Source organism: Lonchura striata, chromosome 7 (assembly GCF_050655825.1).
Source record: "Lonchura striata isolate lonStrDom1 chromosome 7, ASM5065582v1, whole genome shotgun sequence".
NCBI lineage: Eukaryota > Metazoa > Chordata > Aves > Passeriformes > Estrildidae > Lonchura > Lonchura striata.
Window position 1 is genome coordinate 36,466,166 of NC_140709.1, and position 26,657 is coordinate 36,492,822.

The following is a 26,657-nucleotide window of genomic DNA, read 5'->3' on the forward strand; positions in this document are numbered from 1 at the left end:
TCGAGCCCCGCCGCGGTGCCGGTTCGAGCCCCGCCGCGGCCCGGCCCGGCCCCGCCGCGATGAACGAGGCGGTGTCGCGGCAAACGCGGGAGACCCTGGGGCAGGTGATCCGCAAGCCGCCGCTCACCGACGCGCTGCTGAGCAAGCCGCCCTTCCGCTACCTGCACGACCTGATCTGCGAGGTGGGTGTGTGGAAGCCTGTGGGGCGTGCCCTCAGCGGTGTGTGAATCGCGGGGCTCTGGGCACTGCGTGAGTTTGGGGTGGAAAGGCGCGTGTGGCGGTCGGAAAGGGGGTCACGTCTGCAGAGGCAGGGTTAGGTGGGGTTTTGGGAAAGAATTCTGCCCTGTGAGGGTGGGCAGGCCCTGGCACAGGGTGCCCGGAGAAGCTGTGGCTGCCCCTGGAAGTGGCCCAGGTTGGACAGTGGGGCTTGGAGCAGCCTGGGATAGTGAAATATCACAGAATCCCAGAATCCTTGAGGTTGGAAAAGCCACCCGAGATCGCTGAGCCCAGCCTGTGCCCGATGCCCCCCTTGTCACCAGCCCGGAGCACTGAGTGCCATGTCCAGGCCTTCCTTGGGTACCTCCAGGGATGGGGACTGCACTCCAGTGCCTCACCACCCTTCCCACGAAGAATACATTTCCTGCTGCCACACAAGATTTATTGAGCAGAGGCTTTAAATGTTCTTGACTTACCCCATTCTGTTTTTTAGGTGATCAGAGTGACAGGTTTTCTGAAAGGACTTTACACAGATTTCGAGTTGAAGTCTGATAATGTCAAGGTGGGCATGGGACTTCCTTATTTATTTACTTTTCAGTGTTTTTTGCAACTCGCCAGAAGGTTCTTTTGGTCTTTTCTGTCTTCAGCACCAAGGAGCTGTTGTTCTTTTTGTGAAGAAGTTGTAAATCCTGCCTGTGGGGTATAATATACTTTCCATGGGGTGAACACCTATAGTTCTGTGTCCAAATTTCTGGTTTTAAAGAGTCTTGTGGTCTCTCAAGAGAATCCATGGCCCTTAACTTACTGCTCTATATATCTTTGTTTATAAATATCCCCAGGACTCACCTATCTAGGATATGCATTCCACAGTAGCTTTATTGCTGTGTAAAACTGGCTGATTACTGAAAGAGGAGTTTGATATTATTACTGAAAACTCCTTAAGTCCAAGGTTGACTTTACTCTCTGTCTGCTGCTTTCCTCTGATTTTTGGCTGAGCTGATGCTGAGTTCCCAGCTCCCATCCTGATTTGGGAGCTCTGGTTGCTGATTCCTGGCAAACAGAGCAGTGTTTGTGTGTTGCCACTTAGGCAGCTGATCCCATGGTGTTTGTTTAATGTAGCAACTGAAGTGTGAGCTCTGACTCCTCATCCCTCCAGCCAGCTCTTGCATGTTTTAGTCACTGATTAATGTGTGTGTTTATTTCTGTGACTGTTCCTACTGCCGTCAGGATAACTAAAATTAAGTAATTTATAACTGAATTGTTTGGTTTCTTGATAGTGTCCTTGTTGACCCAAAAAGCAGATTTCCCAGCTGCTCCTGAGCAGGTCTTTGTTGCATCTATGTGCTGCTATGTCTCTGAGAATTTGTTTCACAAATTTCTTTCACAGCCGATAAGTCCTTGGGGTTTTCCAGAGCTCAGGCAGAGGAAATCAAAATCCTGGAGCGTGGGGGAAAATGTCTCAGCCTTAAGTTCCTCTTCCCAAAACTGGTCAGGATGAAGACTCAGCTGCTTCCTTACTGTGATCTCTCTTGGAGTTGTAGAAGATCTGGAGAATAATTTTTTCTGAGTAATCAACAGGAGAGAGCTGTAAGGAGGACTGAAATCATGATGATTTCTTAATTGTGAGGACTTCTGTGAAATTTCACTTGGCTTTACTTTGTTTATTTGATCTTTTATTTTTACTTCTGATTTTATGTTATCACTGGAAGACATCATCTCTAGTGAAGGGCAGCTGGGGCAGGTTGTTATTAAAGGATATTTGTAAAACTAAAACAAACATGATTATTGTGGAGATAAAAATTTTCTCTTAATTGCTGTTTTACCAGGATAAGGATTCCAAAATCAACTTCCTTCAGAAGGCCATCGATGCTGTTGTGATGGTGACAGGAGAGCCACTGTCAGTGAAACCAGCACGAGTTGTGGCTGGACATGAGCCTGAGAAAACCAATGAATTCCTTCAGGCAATTGGGAGGTGTTGCTTAAATAAGGTAGGAGATGATACAGATTTTATGCACACAGGGAGCAGGGACAGGAGGAGAGGGAGCAGCCGCAGGCTGGGCCAGGGCAGGCTCAGGATGGACATCAACAGGAATTTCCCCATGGAAAGGGTGCTCAGGCCTTGGCAGGGGCTGCCCAGGGTGGTGTGTAGTCCCCATCCCTGAAGGTGTCCAAGGAACACCTGGAGGTGGCACTCAGAACTCAGGGCTGGTGACAAGATGGGCATCAGTCACAGCTTGGACTTGATGACCTTGGAGGTCTTGTCCAACCCAAATATTCTGTGTTTTAATTACCCCTCTGCTGTCACTAATTGCACAGTAGAAACATTTTGTCACCCCTTAATAACAATAACAGCAGATAGAGAGTTCTTGATCTTCAGCAAGAGCTTGAGCCAGCTTCCCACACAAATGCATTCTGAATATTAAGGATTTTATTGCTTACTGTTTTTCACTTTATTTGTTTGTCTTTTAACAACACTTATTAGATTTGAAGCACAAAATGAAGCTTCTGAACCTTTAACATTTTGGGGTACAGATGCATTGCTTAAATAACCAGTTAATCACCTTTGGCTTTATCTCCTTTCAGTCAAATCTCTTAATCGTGGAATGCAAGTAATTTCTCCACTGTGCTTTTTTTTGATTATGGAAATACAATAATGGCAAAATTTGATAATTGGTTAAAAACAACTGCAGGAGCTGTTCTTATACAGAATTATTGCATTCTTTCACAGAAATATTATGTTTTTACACTGAATTGTTACATTCATAAAATAATAATTGTGACATGAATAATAATAATAGTTACATTCTTAAAATAATAATTGCGACATTAATTATTTAATGAAACAGCTTACTCATTTCAGTTGTGTTTTTCTGTTCCTTGCAGCTGTCCAGTGATGCTGCTGTAAAAAGGGTCTTGGCTGGGGAAAAAGCTGATGCTAAAGGGAAACCTCCACCATCTAAACCTCGAGATAAAGACAGCAGAGAGACCAAAGCAGAAGAACAAAAAAGCCATAAGGATAAAGAGGTAGCATTTTCATTTTGGGGGAGGTACTGGGGTACCATGATTTATTTGTTAGGGGTATTTTTACCATTTTTGTGTTTGTAGAGCCACTGTGGGATTGAGTTGCCATGTGTTGGAATTAATTTTTAGTGTTTGCTTTCTCTTTAGAGCAGAAGAGACACTGAAATTAAAGACAGAAGCTCCAGCAGAGACAAAAAACCCAAAGAAGATTTGAAAGAGAGCAGAGAAAGAGAAAAGGAAAGAGATAAACAGAAGAATAGTGAAGAGAGGCACAAAGAACCTGAAAGAGACACCTCAAAGGAAGGAGAAAAACAAGAGAGGGAAAGAGGCAAAAACAGAACGACCAAGCAAGGAAGAGAAACAGAAAAAAACAAAGGAAAAGGAGATGTAGAGCAAGGAGACAACCTCAGGAATGATAAAGGACAGGAAAGAGAGAAAAGACATGAAGGAGAAAGAGAAAAGGACAGGCTGAAAGGAAGAGACAAAGATAAGGCCAGGGACAGAGAAGGAGAGAAAGACAGAGAGAGAAGAAGAGGTCGGGACAGAGAAGAAAATGGGGAACATCTCAGGGAACATGGAAAGGAGAAAGCAGAGAAAAAGGTAATTGAAATGTTTCTTTGGGGAAGAACTTTACCCACACTGTGCTTGGGATTGTGTTTCCTCTATTGGCCTTTCATGTTTGTATTCCTGCTCATTCAGCAGGAAGGGACCTTGTTCCATGGGCAGGGATATGTTCCACTGTCCCAGGCTGCTCCAAGCCCCAATGTCCAGCCTGGCCTTGGGCACTGCCAGGGATCCAGGGGCAGCCACAGCTGCTCTGGGCACCCTGTGCCAGGGCCTGCCCACCCTCACAGGGAGCAAGTCCTGCCCAATATCCCATCTATCCGTGCCCTCTGGCAGTGGGAGCCATTCCCTGTGTCCTGTCCCTCCAGGCCCTTATCCAAGTCCCTCTCCATCTTTCTTGTTGGCTTCCTTCAGGTGCTGGAGGGCCTTCTCAGAGTTGGGACTGAATGGTTTTTAAGGTCCCTTCCTACCCACAACATCTAGGATTCCTGGATATTCTAAAGATTGTGGGCCCTAATGTGCCCTGAGAGCCACCTCTTCATTGCCTTTCATTTTGTTACTCTTCTATTTCCACTTCCTCCAAATATTTCCTATTCTGCCTTTCTTGTCTGTTGGTAGAAATTCAGGATTGATGGGCACTAAAATGCTTCTCTTGAATCTAAACCGGTTCATTTCTTTCCAGCCCTCAGATTCTGAAGAATCCATGCATAGAAGACCACAGAGGCCAACTAAAGACAGCAAATGCCAGCCAGACACTGAGGTTAGTAGTGGAGGAGGTAGGAATAACCAAAGTGTTGCATTTTGATTTGGGAATCTGCTCAAAAACAATGTAGGGTTGAAAAATGGGTAAATAGCAAGTTTTAGGGCTGGGAAATATATGAAATAGATGATGCCATGGGTTTTTTGGTTGTTTATTTATTAAAAAAGTCTCTGAGCTTGGACCAAAAAAAAAAAATCTACACAGTTTATGTGAGAACCCCGGGCTTGGTTCAGGGGTCTCGTGTGGTGGTAAAGTCTCTCCTCCAACCCGAGCTTCCAAAGAAAGACTCTGCAGCCTCTTGTTGTTCGGTCTCAAGGCAGTTTATTGCTAGTTATCTAAAGTATTGTCTTCGCGGGCTACAGCTGTTTGGTCAGCGGCCCAGGCAGAGACACACACCCTGACACCCTCACTGTCTGGTGTCTTCTTCTCTCCCCCCGCCCAGGGCTGCTGCTATCTTTTACATGATACATTATGTGTTCCATGTTTACAGTTTTTCCCCAATGCCTACTACCTATGTTACAAGGTGCTTTTCTACTCTAAACCAATCCATAAGTGCCAGCATCATCAAGAACATGGAGGCAAGGAAGAAGATGGAGGAAGAACAGGATCAGCCCACTTTCCTCCATCTTAGAACTTCTGACCCCCATGTACAAAGTAAAAACCCCCCTGTACAGGTGCTAAAACCCCACTGTACAACACTAAAAAAATTTCCCCTCTAGTTTGTAACTACTTCTACTATACTATCTTACCCTTTGTGACTGCTTGTTCCACCTTCAAAGTTGGTAACTCATTCCATGGCTCAAACTCAAAATCACTGCTGTTTCCAGCTGCCTGCCAGGGTCTAAAATGCTTCTGACCAAGGCCTGGAACCTCCAAAAATGTCTGAGGGACATTTTGAGTTCAAACAAGTTTATTTCATTTTGAAGTTTTTATTTCTTTGTATTTGTATTTTGGACACTTCTTAGGATCACAGATTGGTTTGGGTTGTGAGGAACCTTAGAGCTCATCTCTTCCAAACCCCTGCCATAAGTTTTCTTTATTCCTCAGAATCTTTCCTGGAAAGCTGACAGGGCTTTTGTATTTGTTTGTGAATTTTAGCAGAAGTTACTGTTTTGGAAAGAAAATGAGTCCAGTGTTGTTTCAGGGTCCATGGTTCGCAGCTGGAAGAGCAGCTCAGTGCCTCTGCATAGGAGCTGCTGCTTGTGTCACCATTGTGCCTCCATCAGCTGCTTCCTGATGACCTGAGGCCGTTTGGGGAATTATGGAGCCACGTGGCCAAATGTTTAAAGAGGGAGACTTCAGTAAAGGAACCTAAAGCAGCACAGGCTACGAAAAAACCAGGCAGGATCCCAACTCCAGCAGAGTCTCTGGGCCCACTGTCATTATTGCCTTCCCCTTGAGATGACAAATTTATGGCTCTTCCTTGACTCCAGTCCATCCAAACTCTTTAAGTTATTGGCACTGGGAGGGAGATCTTATAAAAGAGTTTGTTTTTTTTTTTTTAGCCTCCAGCAAATATTCATGGCCAAGTCAAACTTCCTGCAAATTGGGTCTCTAATGGAAATTCTGAGCCTCATCCCAAACTCTCATCGTGCTCTTGGGCACCACAATAATGCAGTGGGGCAGTAAAGTTTAATTTCCCCTCCTAAGTGCCTTTGGGAGAGATTCCAAAGCTTTGGAATTATTACCTGAAATCCAAATTACATTCCTGCTTCTGCCTGCTTGCGTAACAGCAGAGGCTGCTTTTTTCTGAGATGAGGAAAACACAAACTTGCGAGCAGAGCATGGCAAATGTCATCATTTTAAAGCTGTGGAAGGGAGAGATGACATGAAAACGTGCCTAGTGAATTCTGGGAGCTGAGATAGCTGCACAAAGTGATTTAGAGGAAATTCCAGCAGGAAATCTTTGGAAATTGGATCTCATGGACTTGATCTTCATGGGGTTGATCTTCTGGTCCTCGCAAGAGTTTCCCAGCCTTTATTTCCAGGGATTTACCTCAACTTGACCGCTGTGGCTCCCCTTGAGTCACGTGGCAGGGAAACAAATGTATTCAAAAGAAGGCAAACAACTTTCTGTGCACATGAAGGATTATGAATGGTATTTTGTGGTCTCTGCTGCAGAATTAATAAATCTTCATCAGCTCTCTTCAGCTTTTTATATGTATTTTTTCTGTAGTTACAGAATATATCTATTCACTATAATAGAAGTGAAACAGTTTGAGGCAGTACCCAACAAGTCAGCCACTGTTTTATCCCCCATTAGGATTAACCTCTTTACTTTTTTACTGCATTTACTTTAGAGAACAGATCAATTTAGAGGTGTTTTTTTTTAGTATTCTACATGTACAGGAAGCTGTCACTTCAAGTTTAGTCCCTGACTTTGCTTAATGAGATTTTCTCTAGTCATGCATATCTGAATTTTTCTTGCTGCTAATTCTTGAAGCCAGCTTTCAAATCTACTTAAGGCTGACTTTTTTTTTTTTTTTTTTTTTTTTGTAATTTAAATGAAATTTTTCTGTTGTTAAGGAAACTCTGTATACCCAGTGTGCAGTAGTCATCACATGACTAATTTTCTGGAGCTAGAAGAAAGCAGGGATAAGTAGGAATTAAGAGACATTTGGCTACCACATGGCAATCAGAAGCTGCCTCAAGGCTGGCTCTTGCATCCCACAGTTTGTGATTGGGGAGAGTCATGTTCTGTTCACTCTCAGTCCATCTCAGGGAAAAATCTGATTTAAAATGGCCTTTTGGACCTTCTAAATAATGAAGATCATTATTATTTGGACTTGACAAGAGGTGGGGGAGGTCACAGAGCATCTGGTGCTGGAAGTGGCTTCAGAACAGGTAAATCATTTCCCCCTGAGGCCAAACACCTTGAAAAAATCTCTTCCATGTTTCCCATGGCAGCTGGAGCTCTTGGCTAAAGCTTTCTGCAATATCCTGTCATTTCTGGCCACTTGCAGAATGGGTTTGAATTTGCCCTGCAAACTATTGCTCTGGAAGTGGTCACTTAAAGAAGCCTCTAAGTCCTGCCTAATGAACTTCTGTTCCTTTTGGAACTTAGTTAGGTTATGTAATGAAACTGTGGAATTAAAAAAAGGACAGCAGAGAGAATCACTTCATGGAAATCTGCAGGACGTAGCTAAAATACTTCTGTTTTGGATCTGGGAATGTCCCTCTCTCTTTGGTGTCACTACATCAGAAACCCATCATTTAAACTGCTTTAAAACCAGAGATTTTCCTCATCTCTTTATGTTTGAGTTAATTTGCAGGATCTAATACCAATAGAACATCATCTTGAGAGACTTTAGGTAAGGAAAAGAGAATTGATTGCTATTTTCCTAATAAGTCTTATCAGCACAGCACTCAAACTGGCCTTAGCAAGTGAAGGTTGTGGTTTCACTTACATAAAATTATACCTGCTTTCTGTTGTAGAGATGGAAAGATACCTCCTGGCACTGTGGATTTAATTAAAGTACTGTGGAGGGTTGATGGAATGGAATTGCTGTTCACAGATTAATTCTTATTTATTATTAGAGAACCATCAGCAGAGCTGATGAATTAGAGAGGGGAATCACAGTGGCTTATTTTATAATGAGCTCTGAAACACCAGCAAACATTTTCTTCTGTCTTGGTATGAAATTTGGCCTCTTTAAAGGTTAATAATGAGGACAAATCAGCACCCTGGATGGTTTGCAGAAGGCTCTGGATCCTCTCCACATGGAAACATAATTACTCAGGACTGGGAAGCATGCATGCATCCATCAAGGATTCTGCTGTAATGTGTTTTTCCAGGATGATGTGAGATGAAGTGCAATATTTCCCTTTAATGGCTCCGGTGGCTGCTTTTCAAAGTCTTGAAGGGGAATAACCTCTTTTATCTCCCTTTGGAAAGTGCCCCAATCATAAATATTGTGGGCTTTCTGTTTTTGTGTGCTGCCATAGTGAGTAAACGTCAGCTTTCACCTTGCACCTGTTGCCAGGCTGCACATGTGGCTCCACAAAATTCTGTTTGTAGCCACATAAATAAATGACCAAATCCCCTCTTGCAGCAGCCTCAGCACCTATTGGCAGCTCCCTCCCCACCTGTGCTAATAATGACCTCACCCAGAGAGCTGCTGGGGTTGCAGTGTGCCAGATGTGTTCCTGATGGGGTAAGAGCTTTCTTTTCCCTCCTTCCATAGAGTTGGGCTTGTGGACTTTATTATGGAGAACTAAAGTTAAGATGAACCACTTCAAGATTGGAATTCTGTTTGGTTTTCTTTAGAACATGCCAGAATTGTAAAGAGGAAAAACACTTCCTTCTGGTGGAAGGTTTCCCTGCCCAGGACAGGGGGTGGAAGGCGATGAGCTTTAAGGTTTCTTCTACTCAAACCATTCTTTGATGGTATAAAAATGGCAGAATTTGTGATTCTCAGGTTATCAATATGGACATTGATGTTTAGTAGGGCTGACAAAAAATCTTGGATGAAAACTGCAAAAAATAAAGCACACAAGGAAGGAGATCCCGGGAGGTGCTAAACGTATTTCAGGATCTGGGATATTGTGCAGGATTTTTATTCAAGGAAGTTGCCATTTAAATAATGTTATCAACAATTTTTAAAATGCTTGCTTCTCTTTTGGAGTGAAGATTTTGCAGCAGGTTGAAGAGGAGCTGTGTATCTGATGCGGCTGTGAAACACGGAGGTGACTGTAGGAATCATCCTCCTTTTTATAACCTTTTTATTCTACAAGGTTGGATACTCTTAGTTCCCATTTGGAAGTTGTTCTTCCATCCAATACGTTCATGTAAAAGAAAATAACTGGCATTTATCCAGGAAAAAATATCCACAGGCTGTGAGGGAAATAAAACATAAATGTGTGGATCAATTCTTAGGTCAATATTTGTTCTGTATAATACTTGGAAAAGCAACACAAGGAAGTAAATTTTAGATATAATGATATAATATTTAGATCTACTGTTATATAAATTTCTGGTCTCTTACTGCTTTGTTTTGTTTTGTTTTTTTTCCAGAATGAAACTCCTGCAAGGATATCAAAGCAACCTTCAGCAAAAGCATCAAGGCATCGCTCCAAGCCCAGAGGAGAAGGTAACCACAGGGAGGATATTGTTACTTCTATCAAATATGCTGGAGGGTTATTGAGTAGGAATAGCAGAAATACTTAAATATCCCTGTTATTGTCAGGGTTTGGTCTGTACCCCCAGCCTGCATTTGTGAATTCAAGAGGCAGTTTTCCTGCCTGGATTTGGAATATAGGAAGTGAGATTCAGTTCAGTTTGCTCTCATTCCCTGTGCACAGTTGCAGATAGAAATTTAGCCTGCCTTTGGTAATTTCTGTGTAATTACTCTCTAAATGAGCTTTTGGACTTGTCTGCAACTATTTCTGACATTTAACATTTGTTAAATGTTTACAGCAGAGAAAAGTGAAAGTTGAAATGGTTTTAATTTGATTTAATAGACAGTTGGTCCAGGCTTTCCAAATAAATTATTTCTCTCTGGAGGGGCTTCCTTGCAATTATGTCACCAACTTTCGTAGTTCAACCTTTAAGTATTGTATTTAACACTGACTGGAAAGTGAATTGTCTTCAGAATATCCCAAGTATTGCACATCAGGAGGAAAAGAATCTTAGCTTAGCACTGCCATCTCTTTGTGGAGGAAAACAAGAGGAAGAGCGTGGAGAAACTCCTGGATAAGGAATAAAAGTGGCTTGTACCCAGAGCTCAGACAAGCAGCAGTGGAACTGCAATTTCTGTCTGTATTTCAGTGCCTTTCCCCTTCCTCTTATTTCAGTGGTTGATCCTAATTTCCTTTCAGTGCTTTGTGCCCCTGGTATTTAATTCTAAAGAAGTCACTGTACCTAAATCACTTTAATGTCTCTGTTCAGAAGATTCAGTGACACCTGTAAATTGATGCCTGTTAAAAACAGCCAGTTCTGGTTAAAAATCGGTACTGTTTAGACTAATGAAAATCTTTATGCACTTAATTTTCCCATTTCATTATTATTAATTTATAATTTTCCAATTTCATTATTATTAATTTATATAAAGAGTTCATGTGTTGCTGGATGTATTCCCAAGCTCCCACTTTTTTTTTTTTTTTGGATTTCTGTTTTAGGTTTTCATGTGTCTGAGGCAAAATGCTGGAGTTATATCAGTCCTGCTTTCAAGATAATGAATAGCTCTGTTTGGGCACCTTAAATGCATTGGAAAAAATCCTGGCATTTGGGATCTGAATGTGTGTTAATTTAGGAGCCTCATTCAAGTTGGTGCTAGAAAATTGAAATTTTTATATCACATCTCCTATGCTGAATTTGGCAGCTGAAAAATCTCTTTGTCTGGATTCCATTAAAACTGCAGCCTTATTTTACTACTTAGTGATCCTTAGCTGATCCTATAACTTCTTTTAGTTGCCAAAATTACAGAATTTGTTTTATATGGCCCTAAACTGCAAGGACCTGACACACCCCATTTATGGGATTGTCCCTTTAAAACCAGAATCCAGTTTTCCTGATAAATTTAATACAAGGAATGACTTTAGGATGGGTATTTTAAAATACTCCTCTTTCTCTGATGCAGCACTCAAATTTTAGTTTATCAAAGCCAGGAGTATTTTGGGGCATTACCCTTCTTTCTTTTCTGAGACAATCGACTTGCCATAGGTGAATAATCCAGCAGGTAGGAAAACTTTCTGAAGCTGTGCTGATGCATGTTGCACATCTGTGATGATGATCAGAGCTTTCTGTTCTATCTTGTATTAATTGGAAATAAATCAATGTACAACAGGAGGGAATGCCTCTTCTCTGTGGGCAGATAAATTATACAGGTTTATACTGAATATTTAATCTTTCAGGAATTCAGTCAGCACTCATTTAAAAAGTCTTTGTGCACCTTGAATGTGATTTATTGACACTGAAGAGGGTTTATTAAACTAGGGTAGCCCTTAAAGAAGTCCTAGCAGGTATTTAGCATGGCTTTTTATTTTTAATTTTTATTGGCTCTTGGGTTTCATTTGACTATAAACTGGTTTGTTACAGGAGCTGTGGACATGAGGAGTGTGGCAGATGGGATTTCAGAGGATGGTGCTGCTGAGCTGCAGGAGAAAAATGAACCAGATCTTGCAGAGAAACAAAAGGGTAGGGAAAGTTAAAGTGTGACTGCCATGGAAAGCCCAGCTGGGGTGTTTGGGTCATATCCATGCAGCTAGATGATGTAAGGAGGATGATTTACAGTTAATCTAAGTGCTGCCATGTGTTTTAATCACATCTGATTAATGTCCATCCCCTGATAAAGCAATTGCTTTTATTTTCTTTTTTCCTCTTCTCTTTTCCAAGAGGCAAATGCTGCACCTGAATCCCTTGCTGACCTGTTCTCTGCAGGAAAATAATCTTTTCACGTTGCCTTTTTGTGTAACTATTTCGGAGTCTCAGCATTTGCATTTTACAGGATTGCAGAGGAAAATTCCAAGCCTGCATTCTTTCTTACTCCTCCATTTCCCCCCCAAGTTGGATATAGCTCCCAAGACATGGATGTGTATCCAGCTACAACACTCATGGAACCATGGAAGCAAAGTGCAGGAGGAGGAGCTGAAATTGCAGCAAAAAGCTGTATTTTTGTTCTCTCCAGCTGCAGATGCTTGAGCCAGGTGGGAGGATGGATCCCAATGGATGTGGGAGCTGTCCCCAGCCCACCTTTGGCCTCCAGGGCCTCGTGGCTGTGGCAGCCTAATGAAATATGGATTGATGGCCAAGACATTTGTGTGACCTTCCCCAGCTGGGAGAACTTCCATGCGAATTCCCTTTCATGTCTTGGAGCTGTCTTGTCCTTTGGAATTCATCTGGGGTGGGAAATAAATTATGTTGTAATTGGGATGGATGTAAGAGGAATTGCCCCCAGGTTAATTATGGATTTAGACTGTATCCTCTGGTGGTGAAAGAACCAAATATTCAGGATCAGAAGAATCGTGAAGGTTGGAAAAGATCTCCAAAATCATCAGGTCCAACTTTTACCATTGAGCTCAACTTTTATTTTATTGGTTGATCTTGTTTTTCAGCTTTATTCACCAAGGCACCGTAAATCCCTCAATTTCTAGGTTCAGGACCTTTAAGATCCAAATTCAAGCCATTCCATGAGCCCAGGATTATAAAACATTGTTTATTAGCTGAAGTAAACTGATTTTCCTGGACCTGCTAGAGCTTTATTTCTGTCTGCTTCAGTTTTGTTACAGAGCAACGAGTCTCCGTATCCCAATTTTCCTGGCCCTGGGAGTAGTTCCCAGGTTCTGGATGTAATTCCTGTTGTGTGCTTCTGCAATCTGATCAAGTTAGGCATGAATAAATATAACTTTTCTGAAAAATCAATCTGTTTGTTATTTACAGATTAATTTGCCAGAGGCTCAGTAACATTCCAGTGAGAAAAGAAACGTTGAAAACATTTAACAGAAAAAAGTTTTTTTTTTAATAAATAAGGCCCTTCTCTAATGGTTTTTGCCCTTTTTGTGATGTATTATAAAATTTTTTAACATAATTGGGCTGAGTTTAGATGCTTTGAGTAGACTTTAGTCAAGGAGTAGTCACAACCTCAACCAACAATCCCAGTAGGGGAAGATGTTAAGGGAAACAAAAGCATTGAGTGAGATTATGTAATTTTCACAGAGGGGGGAATTTCACAATATTAAGAAACTTATAAAAATGAAGAAATTTAACAGTTTTTTTTCAGTGCAGTCCTAAGATTCCAAATACTGTCATAAAAACCTGAGGTTTCCCTAGCCCAGCTAAGCCCTAGTTTTATATTGTTTTGTTTAATAGAAAGAGAAGTGGAGAATGCTCCTGACAAGCCTGAAAATGGGGAAGCACCTCCTGATGTCCCACCTCGGCCTGCCCAAAGGTGTGTTTCCATCCTTTCTTCCCTTCTCAATCCATAAACTGCTCCCATGGAATGTTACTAAAATTTTTGAGGAGAACATTGCATTTTCTCTGTGCATTCCATACGGATGGTATTACGGATAAGCTGAACTTGCTTTTCAATTGGAATGTTTGAATTTTTTTTTTTTTTTTTTGCTCAGCAAAGGGCTTGTGTTGCTGTGTCACAGGTGAACATGATTTTTCCCCATTCCCACTGTTCTTCCAGACGGATTCCCCGTCCTGGTAGTGCGAGGCCGGCACCTCCGCGAGTGAAACGTCAGGAGAGCACCGAGCTCTTAATCCCAGAAAGGTGAGGGATGAGGGAGATGTGGAGGGGAGGTGTTCCTTGGAGCACACCCTTCCCAGCTCCTCTAGCATCACGATCAGTTTGAGAGGGTCACCTCATGGTGGGGACATGTGGAGTTCCCGTCCCTGGAGTGTCCAAAGGAACATCTGGATGTGGCACTCAGTGCTCTGGGTGGGGGTTGCTCACAGGTTGGACTTGAAGAGGTTCTCCAGCCTCAGTGATTCTGGGATCTTTTGATGGCTTTCAGTTGAGTTTAGTTTGTTCTGGACAGATCTCAGTATTTCCGTTCATTCCCCTCTTCCCTGTGTCTCTGACAGGAGCGGCAGTGCCAAAACGGCCCCGACCGTGCCCAGGGAGCAGCAGGTTTCTGATGAGGAGGATGAGCAGTTTGTGGTGGAGGCAGCAGAGCCTCTGCCAGAGATGCCAAAGGTCTGTTCCTGCTGCAGCTGACTGAACCTTTTTCCCTATTTTGTTTGGAATGTCTAGCCTGAAGAGGAGAAGGCTCCAAGGAGAGCTCAGAGCCCCTTCCAGGGCCTAAAGAGGCTCCAGGAGAGCTGGAGAGGGACTGGAGCCAAGGAATGGAGGGACAGGACACAGGGAATGGCTTCCCACTACCAGAGGGCAGGGATGGATGGAATATTGGGAAGGAATTCCCAGCTGGGGGGGTGGGGAGGGGCTGGACTGGAATTCCCAGAGCAGCTGTGGCTGCCCCTGGATCCCTGGAAGAGTCCAAGGCCAGGCTGGATGGGGCTTGGAGCAGCCTGGGATAGTGGAAGGTGTCCCTGCCCATGGCAGGGGGTGGAATGGAGTGAACTTTAAGGTCCCTTCCCACCCAAACCATTCCATGATTCCCTGACTTGTTGAAATATCCTCCAGCTGAATATTTTTTAATAGTTCCATATTACAGCAATGCCAACTTTTTGCAACTAAAGCTCTCTTCCTGCATGTGTAGGAGCCAGAAGTGGAGCTGGTTGAAGATCAAAATCATGGTACGTTTGCTTTTATGTATATTTATACAGATCTAGAATCAACCCCCGGGTTTAAACCAAATGCTCAACACTTTAAAGTGCTGAACAGAGCAGTAAAATCCCTCCTGAGGGAAGGCGTTTGCAACGTTTGCAGGAAAACCAACTTATTTACCCAGGCTTTTTTTCCTGTGCAGCTGGATTTACAACTGTGGTAAGGACACATTTTCTATGCATCCTCAATGTCAGCAGGATTTAAAATTCTGCATAAAGCTCATAAATTAACGTTTCTTCAAGTGTCAGGTACAGCTTGTCAGCTCTGAGATACTAGAACTTGTCTTTAAATCAAGTTCTAGAAAATCTTGGGAGAAAAAAGATCAAATAACAAATACATTGTGTGTCAGTGTTTAAAATACAAAATAAAATGCTGTTGTTCTAAAGGTTGTCTGCATTAAAAAGAACAGTTGACTTTTATTGTCTGAATGTTTAAAACTGTTAAGTGTCCATCAATGCTTAGAAAAATCCTGGTTTTTCAACAGGTGGGTTGGTGAAAAGAATCCTAGAAACAAAGAAGGATTATGAGGCATCACAGAAATCATCACAGACCACAGACAGGGTGAGGTGGGAATGGTCTTCAAAGAACTGGGAGATGAGATGTTGCAATTGTAACCTTCTTCTTTAAATGTGCTTTAAATGTGTTTTATTCCATCTGTGATCAAGCTTTTCTCTGTCATGTCGTGCTTATGTAGTTTTTTCCACGGTTAAGAAGGGGAGGGTAGGTTTTGTTTTTGGTGGGTTTTGTAGGTTTTTTTTGTTTGTTTGTTTGTTTTTTTATCACTTAGTGTGTGGGAAGGATCTAGCATGATCACAAACCAGAAGAAAAAGCTTGAGCCCCCCCCATTTGAGTGTCTTCCTGTTGCAACAGAGAGCTCTGGCTTTGTCTGCCTTTCAGAGCTCCTGGTATGAGGGGCAGAAAGGCACTGAGATGGACTCTCTCTCAGGCCATGGAAAGTTTCTAAATCCATTTTGATGTGCTGGGGAGAGGCACTGAGGCACTGCAGTGATAAAAGTCTCATAATATTAGACAAGTACATGATGTTTGGGGGAGGTGAATGCATTCCATGAGCTCTTATATCTTCCAATCACATTTATTTTAATCTTAATTCAGTATTGTAGGGTTTTCCTACATGTATGCTTTTCAGGAATGGTCTGCAGTGTTTGGTCTGTCAGCTGTTCACAGAGCTCTGTGAAATCAGTGGTGATTCCTGAAGACTCTTGAAGCAGACTCCTGTCTGCCTCTTTTGGCTTTCCTTTTTTTAAAAGCACATTGAGAAAGTTGGGATGGCAGATGTGATTCTTGTGGGAATATCCTCCTTTCTGGAGTTTGGGATAGGCAGAGATCCATGCCTGGAAGAAAATTCCTTTAATGTATTGCAAGGGCTGGGGTTGATAAGCTCAGGCAGGGTTAGATGGGATATTGGGAAAGAATTCTGCCCTGTGAGGGTGCCCTGGCACAGGGTGCCCAGAGCAGCTGTGGCTGCCCCTGGATCCCCAGCAGTGTCCAAGGCCAGGTTGGATGGGGCTTGGAGCAGCCTGGGACAGTGGAAGGTGTCCCTGCCATGGCAGAGGGTGTGATGGATGCACTTTAAGGTCTCTCCCAGCCTAAATTCCTCTGGGATAATTCTACAACTGAAGAAAGCAAACCCTTCTAGAAAGTGGAAAGCACCTTTAGATTGTTGCCCATAATCTGTTAGGAGTGGTTTTAGCTTTACCCAACTTGCTGAATTGCATCAGTTTGTTACAAATGTGCTTCTTGTGGTGTCTGTGGTCTCTGAAACATCTCTGGCTGCTTGGCGTGAGTTTATCCGATGGGAAGATGTGCCTTGGTGAAATTCTGCCTTTGGAGAATTGTTTGGAGGCAAAGAAGGGTTTCAGGTAGATTCTGCTGTTTCTGCAGCAGCTCCAAAGCTCATTCCTGAGCTGGCACTTGAGCCCAAGCCATGCAGCTGTCCCTGTTTCCAAGTTTGTAACTAGATGGTGCTGTTGGATCATCAGTTCCCAGCTCAGTTTGGGAAGAGCATTAGGAATTCATTAATGCTGTCTCTCAGCACTCCCTCACCGTGGGCTGCCCTGTTTGGTGGTGTGTCCTGTCCAACACTGGGCATGGAACACGATAATGGGGGAGGATTTACACAATCACATGGATTTCAAGCTCAGGAAGCTTCCTCTGGTGTCTGTGCTAAATGTTTTGGTTGGCTTTTTTTCCTACTGAGAGTAACAAAGGAAAACAGTCCCTTTTTAACCCCTTAAATATTTTTAAATGGCCAATTGTGACCCTCTACAATCACTGTTAGTCCCCTCGCTGGTTTTCAGTCCCTGAAACATTCATTCAGCACTTGTTTGGCTTTTGTTGCACTTTTGAAGCCCTGCTCTGTGTTAGCTGTGCCGAGAATAGACACCTAATTCTGGAAAAAAACCTGCTGACTTCTAGTCCATCCCGTGGAAACCTGCCCAAACTCCTGGAATACCATGGGATTGCCTGGCCAAGCAGCTGCTTGCTACTGCAGGAGGCTCCTCTGCTGCTTCTGCTTTTCAGAGCATGGTGTGGAAGTGGTTGGGATCCAGAGAGGAGTCTAGCTCTCCTGAAATTGTGATCCACAGAGAAGTGTGGTTTTCCTGGAATTGTGATCCAGAGAGGAGTGTGATTTTCCTGACATTGTGATCCAGGCAGGAGTCTAGTTCTGGAATTGTGATCCAGAGGGAAATGGGATTTTCCTGAAATCCTGATCCAGAAAGAAGTGTAATTTTCCTGAAATTATGATCCAGAGAGGAGAGTAGTTCTCCTGAAATTGTGATCCAGAGAGGAGTCTAGTTCTGAAATTGTGATCCAGAGAGGAGTGTGGGTCCTCCTGAAATTGTGGTCCACAGATTAAGTGTGGTTTTCCTGACAGCAGAGTTGATTGGAAAAGATGATTAAAAATGCTTGGAGTGTGTGACAGGCATTTAACAGTTCAGGAAACAAGAGCTAGAGACACAGTTGAATCCTGGGAAATGATTTTAGAGAAGGAGTTGCTGTGACAGTAAAAGTAAAAAAAAAAACAAATTTCCAACGTGGAAGCATTCCTCTGGGAATGCTTCTCTGTCTATTTGATTTGTTTTCAATCAAACTCCAAAAGTATCTTCTGCATCAGAATGCAACTGTATTCCAAACTGTTGGGCATCACAGAGTAAAATTAAGGGTGCTGCAATATTTTTGGAGTAAGATATCAAAAAATTTAGGGAATACTTGAAAGAAAACTTGCTTTGGGAAATTCCATCTTCCCTCTGTCACTAGAATGTTCATCTTCCCTCATTTTATTAAACATCCAAAAGAAATGTTTTCCCACTTCTATTCATTGGTCTTTAGAGCCTTGATCTTCTGCCAGTTGGGAAAATGAAGAGGGAAAAAATAGCAGGCTAAGTGCTGGAACTTTTGATTAATACATTATTAACTCCAGTATTCAGAAAAGAAATGATCAATGGATCCACCTGATTTAGTGGGGATTAATCAGCCAGAAATGAGGTGAAGTTGGTGGATTAATGCTTAATCCAAATGTAACGCTGGTGTCCTCTCAGGGATGTTTCACACCTTCCAGCTGCTGATGCCTGAGGAACATTTATTTATGTTAAAAACATTCCTCCAAAACCCTTTCTGTGCTGTGTTTCCCAAACATGCATTTTCTTTTTAAGGAGTTTTAATAAAGGAAAAAAGGGAGAAGGAAAGAAAACTGGGACTTTCATCATCTAGGTTTTGTATGTGCAGAAACTTAAAATAATATACACAATTTTGAGGTCAAACAAAGGGGTCACTCTGGAAATACACAAGATTTTTGCTGCCTTGATTAGCTGTGTTTAGCCTAACAAATTCCTAAAAAAACTTCCTAAATGTATTTGTTTAGAATCTAAGCCTCTAATGTCAACCAGAGAAAGAAACAGATGTTCCATTTTGTATTCCACTTCATTTATTTGATGTGTGGAAAAACGTAGGCAGGTTATTAAATAGCTGAAGCAAGTGGGCTAACAGAATTCCCATCTTTGCACTACCAAAAGGGTTTCAGAAAAGCAGCAGGCTTCTGGGAGGAACAAGTGGTATTGAATAGCTCAGCACCTGGGCAATATTAACTTGAATTACCAGTGTGGTACATTGTGCACTTCAGAGCTTAGGACAGATCTAATCAGTGCTGATTCTGTTTGTTTGAAGAGCTGCAGGTCACTGATTCTTACATTAATCCATCAGCTGCACATCTGGGTGTGCCCTCCGGTCCGTGCAATGAATGTGCTGTGTTCAGCAGCTGGAGTCAGAAATGCCAGCATTTAGATATTTGGAGGAGGCTCCTCATTCTCACCACAGCATCCTGCCAGCTTGGTGTATCCTCAGGAATGCTGACAGGGAAATGGAGGAGTTACCTATGGGAGGGTTTTCACCTCTGTCACATCTCTGTTGATGGGGATGTGATGCCAATTCAGCAGTAAATCTCTGGTGCAAGCACACAGTTCCTCCAAAATAGGATTTTTAACCCAGCAGCTGAGCAGTACAGGAGCTCAGATGGAGGGGAGTATATGCTCCAGAATCCTTACACTGCTCCCAGCTCTCAGAGAGCAAAAATGTGGCCCCCAAGCAGTTGTGCTGCAAGCTGTGAACACAGGAACAGGGCTCTGGCCACTCTTGGGATAATCGTGGTGTCAGGGCTCCTTTGTGCCCCAGATAATGGAATTCCTGTCCTGTGGGTGCACTATAAATCCAAATGAGACAGCAGATGGATCTGTGGCCACAAAGGATGTGTAAAAGTGGTGAGGCAGCTGTGGTTTCCCCCAGGAAAGGTGCAGTGTGAAAAGGACACAGCACAGGGTCTGTCACATATTTCAAGGTGCTGGGGCACAGCCTGGGGGAAGTTGTTTAATACAAGGAGCGGGTTTATTCCAAGTCCTTTTTCACCAGGAAATGGTGCTCTTTCAGCAGGAAGAGGTTCTGGACACAGGGAGTGTGAGGAGAGAGGGAAGGCTGGACAGAACTGGCACCAGAGTGGCATCGTGGGTGAATTAATGTGCTCTGCTGGCACTAATTTCAGCTGGAATTATCTCCTGGCTTGTCTCCTCCAGCTCAGGATTCACAAGGCTGGAGCCCCTCTGCTCTAGAGCCAGGCTGGCAGTGCTGGAGGTGCTCACCTGGAGAGGAGAAGCTCCAGGGAGAGCTCAGAGCCCCTGCCAGGGCCTAAAGGGGCTCCAGGAGAGCTGGAGAGGGACTGGGGACAAGGCATGGAGGGACAGGACACAAGGAATGGCTTCACTGCCAGAACAGGGTTAGATGGGATATTGGGAAGGAATTGGTCCCTGGGAGGGTAGGCAGGCCTGTGGCTGTCCCTGGATCCCTGGCAGTGTCCAAGGCCAGGCTGGACTTTGGGGCTTAGAGCAGCTTGGGATGGTGGGAGGTGTCCCTGCCCATGCCAGGGGGTGGAATGGGATGGGCTTTGAGGTGCCTTCCAAGTCAGACCATTACATGATTCCATAATTTTGCTTTGTGTGCTGAGTACTGCCTGAAATATAGGAGATTTTGGGAACTGACTTCTCCTCAGGAAAGCAGGGTGGATGTTCATCCACAGGTGAAAAGTCCAGCTCTTTTTGGAAGGATCGAGTATGAACTTCAGTTAATGTGGAAAACCACCAGGCTCCAAAAAAAAAGAGACTGAAAAAACTCTTGAAAGAGCCATTCTTTTATTTTCTTGTGGAGCCTTCCAGCTCAGGAGCAGGTCAGACTGGCTCTGGGAAGTGCAGTGGTAAAGAACGTTGTGTCTCCAACTCCTTGGCCTGTGCCTGAACCCCATACCTGGCATCAGCAGAAAAAGCATCCTGTTCATTGAAATGCTTTAACATTTACTGTTTCCCCCCTGGTTCTGTGAAAGAGTTTCTTATGGGGATCCCTGGTGGATACTTACAATCTACTTAAAACACAGACTCTGTAAAAACCAGGAAAAGAAAACACCCTTTATGATCAAAAAATATATTTTATACAATAAAAAAGCACCCCACCTTGTTGGTTTTGCACTGGATATATCCCAGTTACTTGTCCAAAATGAAGTTTCTGCCCAGTCCTGTAGAAAGAGGTGGGGGGAAATGGTGGAGCTCAATAAAACTGTGATTACTTGGGTCTGTTTTCCTATTGGGACATAATAATAGTGTTAAAAGGGGCTGTAGAAACTATTGAAATGCTTGATGGATGCTTGTACTCATTTGATTGATATTTAAAAATCTGTTAATTAAAAAAAAAGAACCAAAGGGGAAGGCGTATAAAAGTAAGCAAATGCTGTTTCTTGAAATTCTGGTGGCTTCTGGAGCCTTGTTGATAATTTCCACCTTCTTGATTAAAAAAGAAAATTCCTGCTTTCAGATTTCTCAGGTTGCTGCACCCGAGTCCACCTTGTGTTCTGCTCACATTGAGATAATGGGAAAAGCAGCCTTTTTTCCAGGAATCCAAAGTAAACATTTATGTTGGTGCCTTACGAAAAACATGAAGGAAAGGAAACGTGTTGGGCCTACAGAAGTGATCCAGCCTTTTACACGGGGATAATTTATTGATTCTGGGGCTGTTGTGAAAGGGGACCTGGTTGAGGTGTAGGGCCTAATGAAAAAGCCTGGAACAATTCAGATTCTGGCGTTTTTCTCCCGGCTGAAAATCTCCTGTTACGCATTTGTGCAGAGTGAGCAAAGGTGGCACCCGGGGCTTGTACCGCCCACGTCGCTGGCTGCAGGAAACCATCTGCCATCATTCCAGAGCTTTTAACCCATAGCTGGAACTGTGGAGCTGGGAACAGCCACTAATGGATTTCTTTTCCTTAATTGTTTAAAATCAGTATGAGTTGGCAAAGCTTGTGATAATTCTGAGCCTTGAGCTGCAGGATGTGGAATCGCGGCTATCTCATCCTTGGAATGTCCAAGGCCAGTTTGGATGGGCTTGGAGCAACCTGAGATAGTGGAAGATGTCCCTGCCCGTGACGTGGCTTGGAACTGGATGGGCTGTGAGGTTCCTTCCCACCCAAACCACTCTGGGATTCTGGGATCATTAGCACAGGTGCTAACGAGACAAAGAAAGAATGGATGGTGATTTTCAAGGCTGAGCTGCTGTGCCTTCTGCTTGGGAAATCTTTCTTGGGAGGAAATTTTTCTTGGATTTTTCTTGAAACTTGGGAGTTCTTATACCACTTCAGTATCGTATGTGTTTCAAAGATACTAATTTTTAAATTTGTTTTTGGTTTTATTTTAAACAAACCTATTGATGAACCTGTATGAATAATATTTACTAGATTTTTATTTCAAATAGTATTTAATAGATTTTTTTAGTGGTGTTATGTTTCAGTTCTTGCAGTGATAATCCTGTAATTTCGTGACTGGCTTTGGATGGCATAATACTTTTTCTCCTTTTAATCTCACTGTTGAAATATTCAACTGCATAAAGAACATGCTGGAGTTACAGGGACACCGGAATTAATTTTCAGTATTGACGAATACACTTTAAGAAACTGATTCATGAAAAATATTCCAAATTTTTTTTGTTTCACTTGAGGTTTTCAAGCAGCTGTGTATTTTAGCCTGAAATACTTCAAACTGTGAGCTGGACCTTTGTTTACAGACCTGTGTAGATCTGTGTATAGATATACTCTATATTGAAAACATACAATTCTGGTTTGCTTCTTTACTGAATTGTGGGATTTTAATTTCTATTTTATTTTTTATTTTGATCCTATACTTCCCCATGGAGGCAAGTGGGACTGCTTGGTCTGTCTCAATAGTGGAGAGGTTGTGGAAGCATTACAAGGATGAGAAATAGAAATCACAGAATCATTTGGGTTGGCAAAGATCTCCAAGGCCATCCAGTCCAAGCTGTGACTGATGCCCACGTTGTCACTAACTAGCCCAGAGCACTGAGTGCCACATCCAGGTGTTTCCTGAACACCTCCAGGGATGGGGCCTCCACACCACCCTGGGCAGCTCCTTCCAGTCAGTGACCACCCTTCCCATGGTGAAATTCCTGCTGGTGCCCACCCTGAGCCTGCCCTGGCCCAGCCTGAGGCCGTTCCCTCTCCTCCTGTCCCTGTTCCCTGGAGCAGAGCTCGACCCCCCCGGCTGTCCCCTCCTGTCAGGAGCTGTGCAGAGCCACAGGGTCCCCCCTGAGCCTCCTTTGCTCCAGGCTGAGCCCCTTCCCTGCCCCCTCAGCCCCTCCTGGGGCTCCAGCCCCTTCCCTGGACCACGCTCCAGCTCCTTGGTGTCCCTCTGGCCAGAGGGGCCTCAGCAGGGCCAGCCCCAGGGGACAATCCCTGCCCGGGGCTGTGGCACAGCCCGGGGGCCATTGGCCTCCTGCCCACCTGGGCTCGTCTTCAGCCCTGTCACCAACACTGCCAGGGCCTTTTCCAGCTTCACGCTGCTCTTCCCTGTGCCTGCAGTGTCCCGTGGTGTTGTTGTGACCCAGGGCAGGACCTGGCCCTTGGCCCCATGGATCCCTCTGCAAAGCCTTCCTCCCCTCCAGCAGATCCACATCCCACCAACTCCATGTCTGCAGCTTCCATCCCCTCATCCAGATCCTTGATAAAGATAAAAATATTAAACAGGACTGGGCTCAGTACTGAGTCCTGGGGAACCCCACTGGTGACCAATCCCAGCTGGACATGGCCCCATTCCCCACCCCTCTCTGGGCCAGACCATCAGCCAGATTTTATCCCTTGAGGAGTGCACTTAACAAGCCATGGACTGCCAGCTTTTCCAGCAGAATGCCTTGGGAAACATCCCAAAACTTGGCATTTGGAAAATAGAAATGAAGCAAGTTTTCACACAACAACCAAGATAATGGACTGGCTGAGTCTTCTCCCTTCTGAGAGAGCTGGATGTAAAATAAATTCCTTATTTTTTGGCTGAGCCTTTAGATAATGGATGGGAGGAGAGTGGTGAGGATTTGGAACACTTAGGAGTAGAAAAACAAGAGAATGGGATGTCTTCCTGGGAAGCTGTTGGACCTGATACAACTCTGCTGATGGACTGGAGGTGCTTGTCTGCACAATTCACTTGCCAGCCCCATGTGGAAAATGCAGTGCTGTGGATTGAGCCTTCCCTCTGGCTTTGGTGGAGCACAGAGTAGGAAAAGCGATTAGAAAAGGAGTCAGGATAGAGAGAAGGGTTTGAAACGCTGTAAGATTGCAGCTCTTCCCTCCTAATGGACAGCAAAGGCATGGATGGTTCCAGAAAAGCCCTGAATCCTGTGGCTGGTGTGGTGTAATGGAACACCTGCTGCTGTGAGGGAGGCATGGCCTGAACAGGAGGGAACTGAGGGCCGTGATTTTTTTAACAGCTTGGCCAGCTCCTGTGAGGTGATTTCAGCAGCAAAGGGCTCAGCTGCAGCAGTGTTTGTCACCTCAGCCCAGCTCCTAATGGAACCATGCAAACGGGAACGGTAGTAAAGTCAGAAATGCAGCGTTCCCTGTGCTGTGTGTGTGGCAGAGCACGCACAGGCAGCAGCCCTGAGCAAGGCTCAGCCTTCAGCTCTTCGGCAAAGCGTTCTTCTCCAACACACCTCTCCGTGTCCCCAGTCCTCCAGCCAGCCCAGGGCTGCTGAAGTCAGCTTGGCAGGAGGCCCTGCAGCCTCCAAAAAGCCAGCTGAGCAAACAGCCCCAGCTCGCACAGGAAGCCAGGCAGTTGGGAGGAGGGCAGGAGGGGACAGCAGGGCAGGTTCCCTGTCCCAGCACTGCCACCTCTGTGTTTAGCAGGAATCGTGCCTAGGAATTGGCTCGCTCTCTGCTTGGGGTGGCAGGGAAAGGCCTTTCTAGTTTTTTGACATATAATAAACCAACAGAATTACTTTAAATAAACTCTACTTCAAGCTCTGTGTGTCTGCCTTTGGGGATTTGACCTGCAGGAGTGTTGGAAAGAAAGAGGTTGTTTTTTCTTCATGGAGGAGAAAATCCCAGTGGGTTTCTCCTTAATGGCTTTGCTGGAATAAGATTATTCCAGTGTATTAGCAGTGTGGCATCACTCTACTCTTTTTACAGCATCCTTTTGCTCCTGTTGGCTTTGCCATGGGAGCAGACTCTGAATTTGACTTTCAGTGAGCTGAGAGGCCTCAGGAGCTGCACCACGGAGACTCTTCTGGCTGCACATGAGGGAAGTAGCACAAGCCCAAATTCCTTTGGAGTAGTGGGGTTTATGGAGGCCACACTTGCAGCCTGTATGGTTTTACAGCCGCAAACAGGAGTGCAAGGCAGGGAGGTGCTATGGCTGTTGTAGCTCTGAAGTGCTGTTGTTAGCAGCAGCATTAGGAGCTGGAAATGCAGCTATGGACAGTGGAGGGAGAGAAGCATCTTCAAGGGGTTGATGCAGAGAACTCAAGAGGAGGCTGTGCCCTGGAGCTCCCACACAGCAGCACAACTTGATGCTGCTTTCAAAGCTTGCCCAGAAAGGTGTGGCCCATCCCAGACAGGATGGACAGGGCTTGGAGCAGCCTGGGATAGTGAAGGGTGTCTCTCTGTCTGTGGCAGGGGGTGGGATGGGATGAGCTTTAAGATTCCTCCCAACCCAAACCATTCTGTGATTCCACTATTCTCCTCTTCCATTTCAAACTGTTACAAACATTTCTCCAGCTCCTTCCCTGTTTGCAGTCTCCAAACATCCTTCATTCAGCCTGCAGCAACAGTCTTCCCTAATTCTGATGCTTCCCCTGTTTGTCCCTTCTGTTAGAAGAAGCCAATTGTCTCAGAAGCATCCAGGAAGAGGGAGAGAGACTTGGTAGCCAAAGAAATCGAGAAGTTCCAGGGGTCCATTCAGACTGTGTGCCAGCATGTCTTCAGGCTGGGCAGGATGGTGGATTACATCCAGGAGGACATGGATGCCATGAGGAACGAGCTGCTGATGTGGCGCCAGGAGAACAGGGAGCATGCAGAGGCTTTGCAGCGGGAGCAGAGGTGAGTGGGGCCAGGGGCAGCTGGGCTTGTCTCTTGAGACAAGTTTTAGGGGCCCTTAAAACTTACTAACAATGTAAATATTGAGCCTAGAACAGGAGTGCATTCCTAAATCCCAGCCTGCTCTTTGTGCCATGGATTCATCATGTTCTGGTGTGAATGACAGTTGTTGAAACAGCTTATTTGGCCTTACTTGTGTCACACCAGAACATGAACCCATCAGAGCACCCTGGGATAGTGGAAGGTGTCCCTGCCCATGGCAGGGGCTGGGACTGGGACTGGGTGGGCTTTAAAGTCCCTTCCAACCCAAACCATCCTTGGATTCTGTGATTCCATGGAATACTTTGCAGACTTGCAGGTATTGAAATATATTTTCTTGGAGGATTAAATAACCTGAAGCAGCTTGAAAGTTTCCAACAACATCACATTCCTTATGTCTCTTCCAGCATCACAGACAGCACGCTGGAACCACTAAAAGCTGAGCTGGCTGAACTGGAGCAGCTGATTAAAGACCAGCAAGACAAGATCTGTGCTATAAAAGCAAATACTTTAAGGAATGACGAAAAAATCCAGAGGATGATTCTTAGCATAAATATGTCTTCAAGAAGGTGAAGAAGAGGGAAAAGAAATTAAAGAGCCTTAGGACTCACTGACTGACATTGCTACCAAAAAACCAAAACCCAAATAGCAGATATGCCTTGTTCAGATATAGAATGTTTAGGGACCAGAACCCTAAAAATGTTATAAAAAACTCTGTTATTGCATTGATTTTTAGATGTTGATATTATGCAGGATAAAATGATATTCATTTGAATGCTAAAGTTGCAGAGCTATTAAAAGAACTTGTTTGTTTAACTGTGAGCTGCTGTTTCTCACTTCCATAGCCCCCTTTCCCTCCCTGGCCATGTCTCCTTTCCTCTCCTTATTTCCCCTGAATTCCCTCTGA

The 26,657-nt window shown here is 44.2% G+C and overlaps 1 protein-coding gene across 5 annotated transcripts; it reads left to right on the top strand.

Moving 5' to 3' along the window:
- IFT54 (intraflagellar transport 54) lies at positions 1-26,572 on the top strand. 5 transcript variants are annotated; one of them, XM_021539614.3, is made up of 15 exons: positions 1-182; positions 710-778; positions 2,043-2,204; positions 3,100-3,240; positions 3,385-3,837; positions 4,484-4,561; positions 9,576-9,651; positions 11,598-11,696; positions 13,368-13,446; positions 13,690-13,773; positions 14,088-14,199; positions 14,723-14,759; positions 15,275-15,351; positions 25,491-25,714; positions 26,158-26,572. In XM_021539614.3, the coding sequence occupies exons 1-15, from the start codon at positions 60-62 to the stop codon at positions 26,321-26,323; spliced, it is 1,980 nt and encodes a 659-aa protein (XP_021395289.3). In that variant the 5' UTR covers positions 1-59; the 3' UTR covers positions 26,324-26,572. The 5 variants fall into 5 exon arrangements, with proteins under 5 accessions (XP_021395289.3, XP_085441631.1, XP_077641328.2 ...); XM_085585505.1 differs by having other exon boundaries at positions 25,494-25,714; XM_085585507.1 differs by having other exon boundaries at positions 164-249.
- Positions 26,573-26,657: the final 85 nt, after the last annotated feature.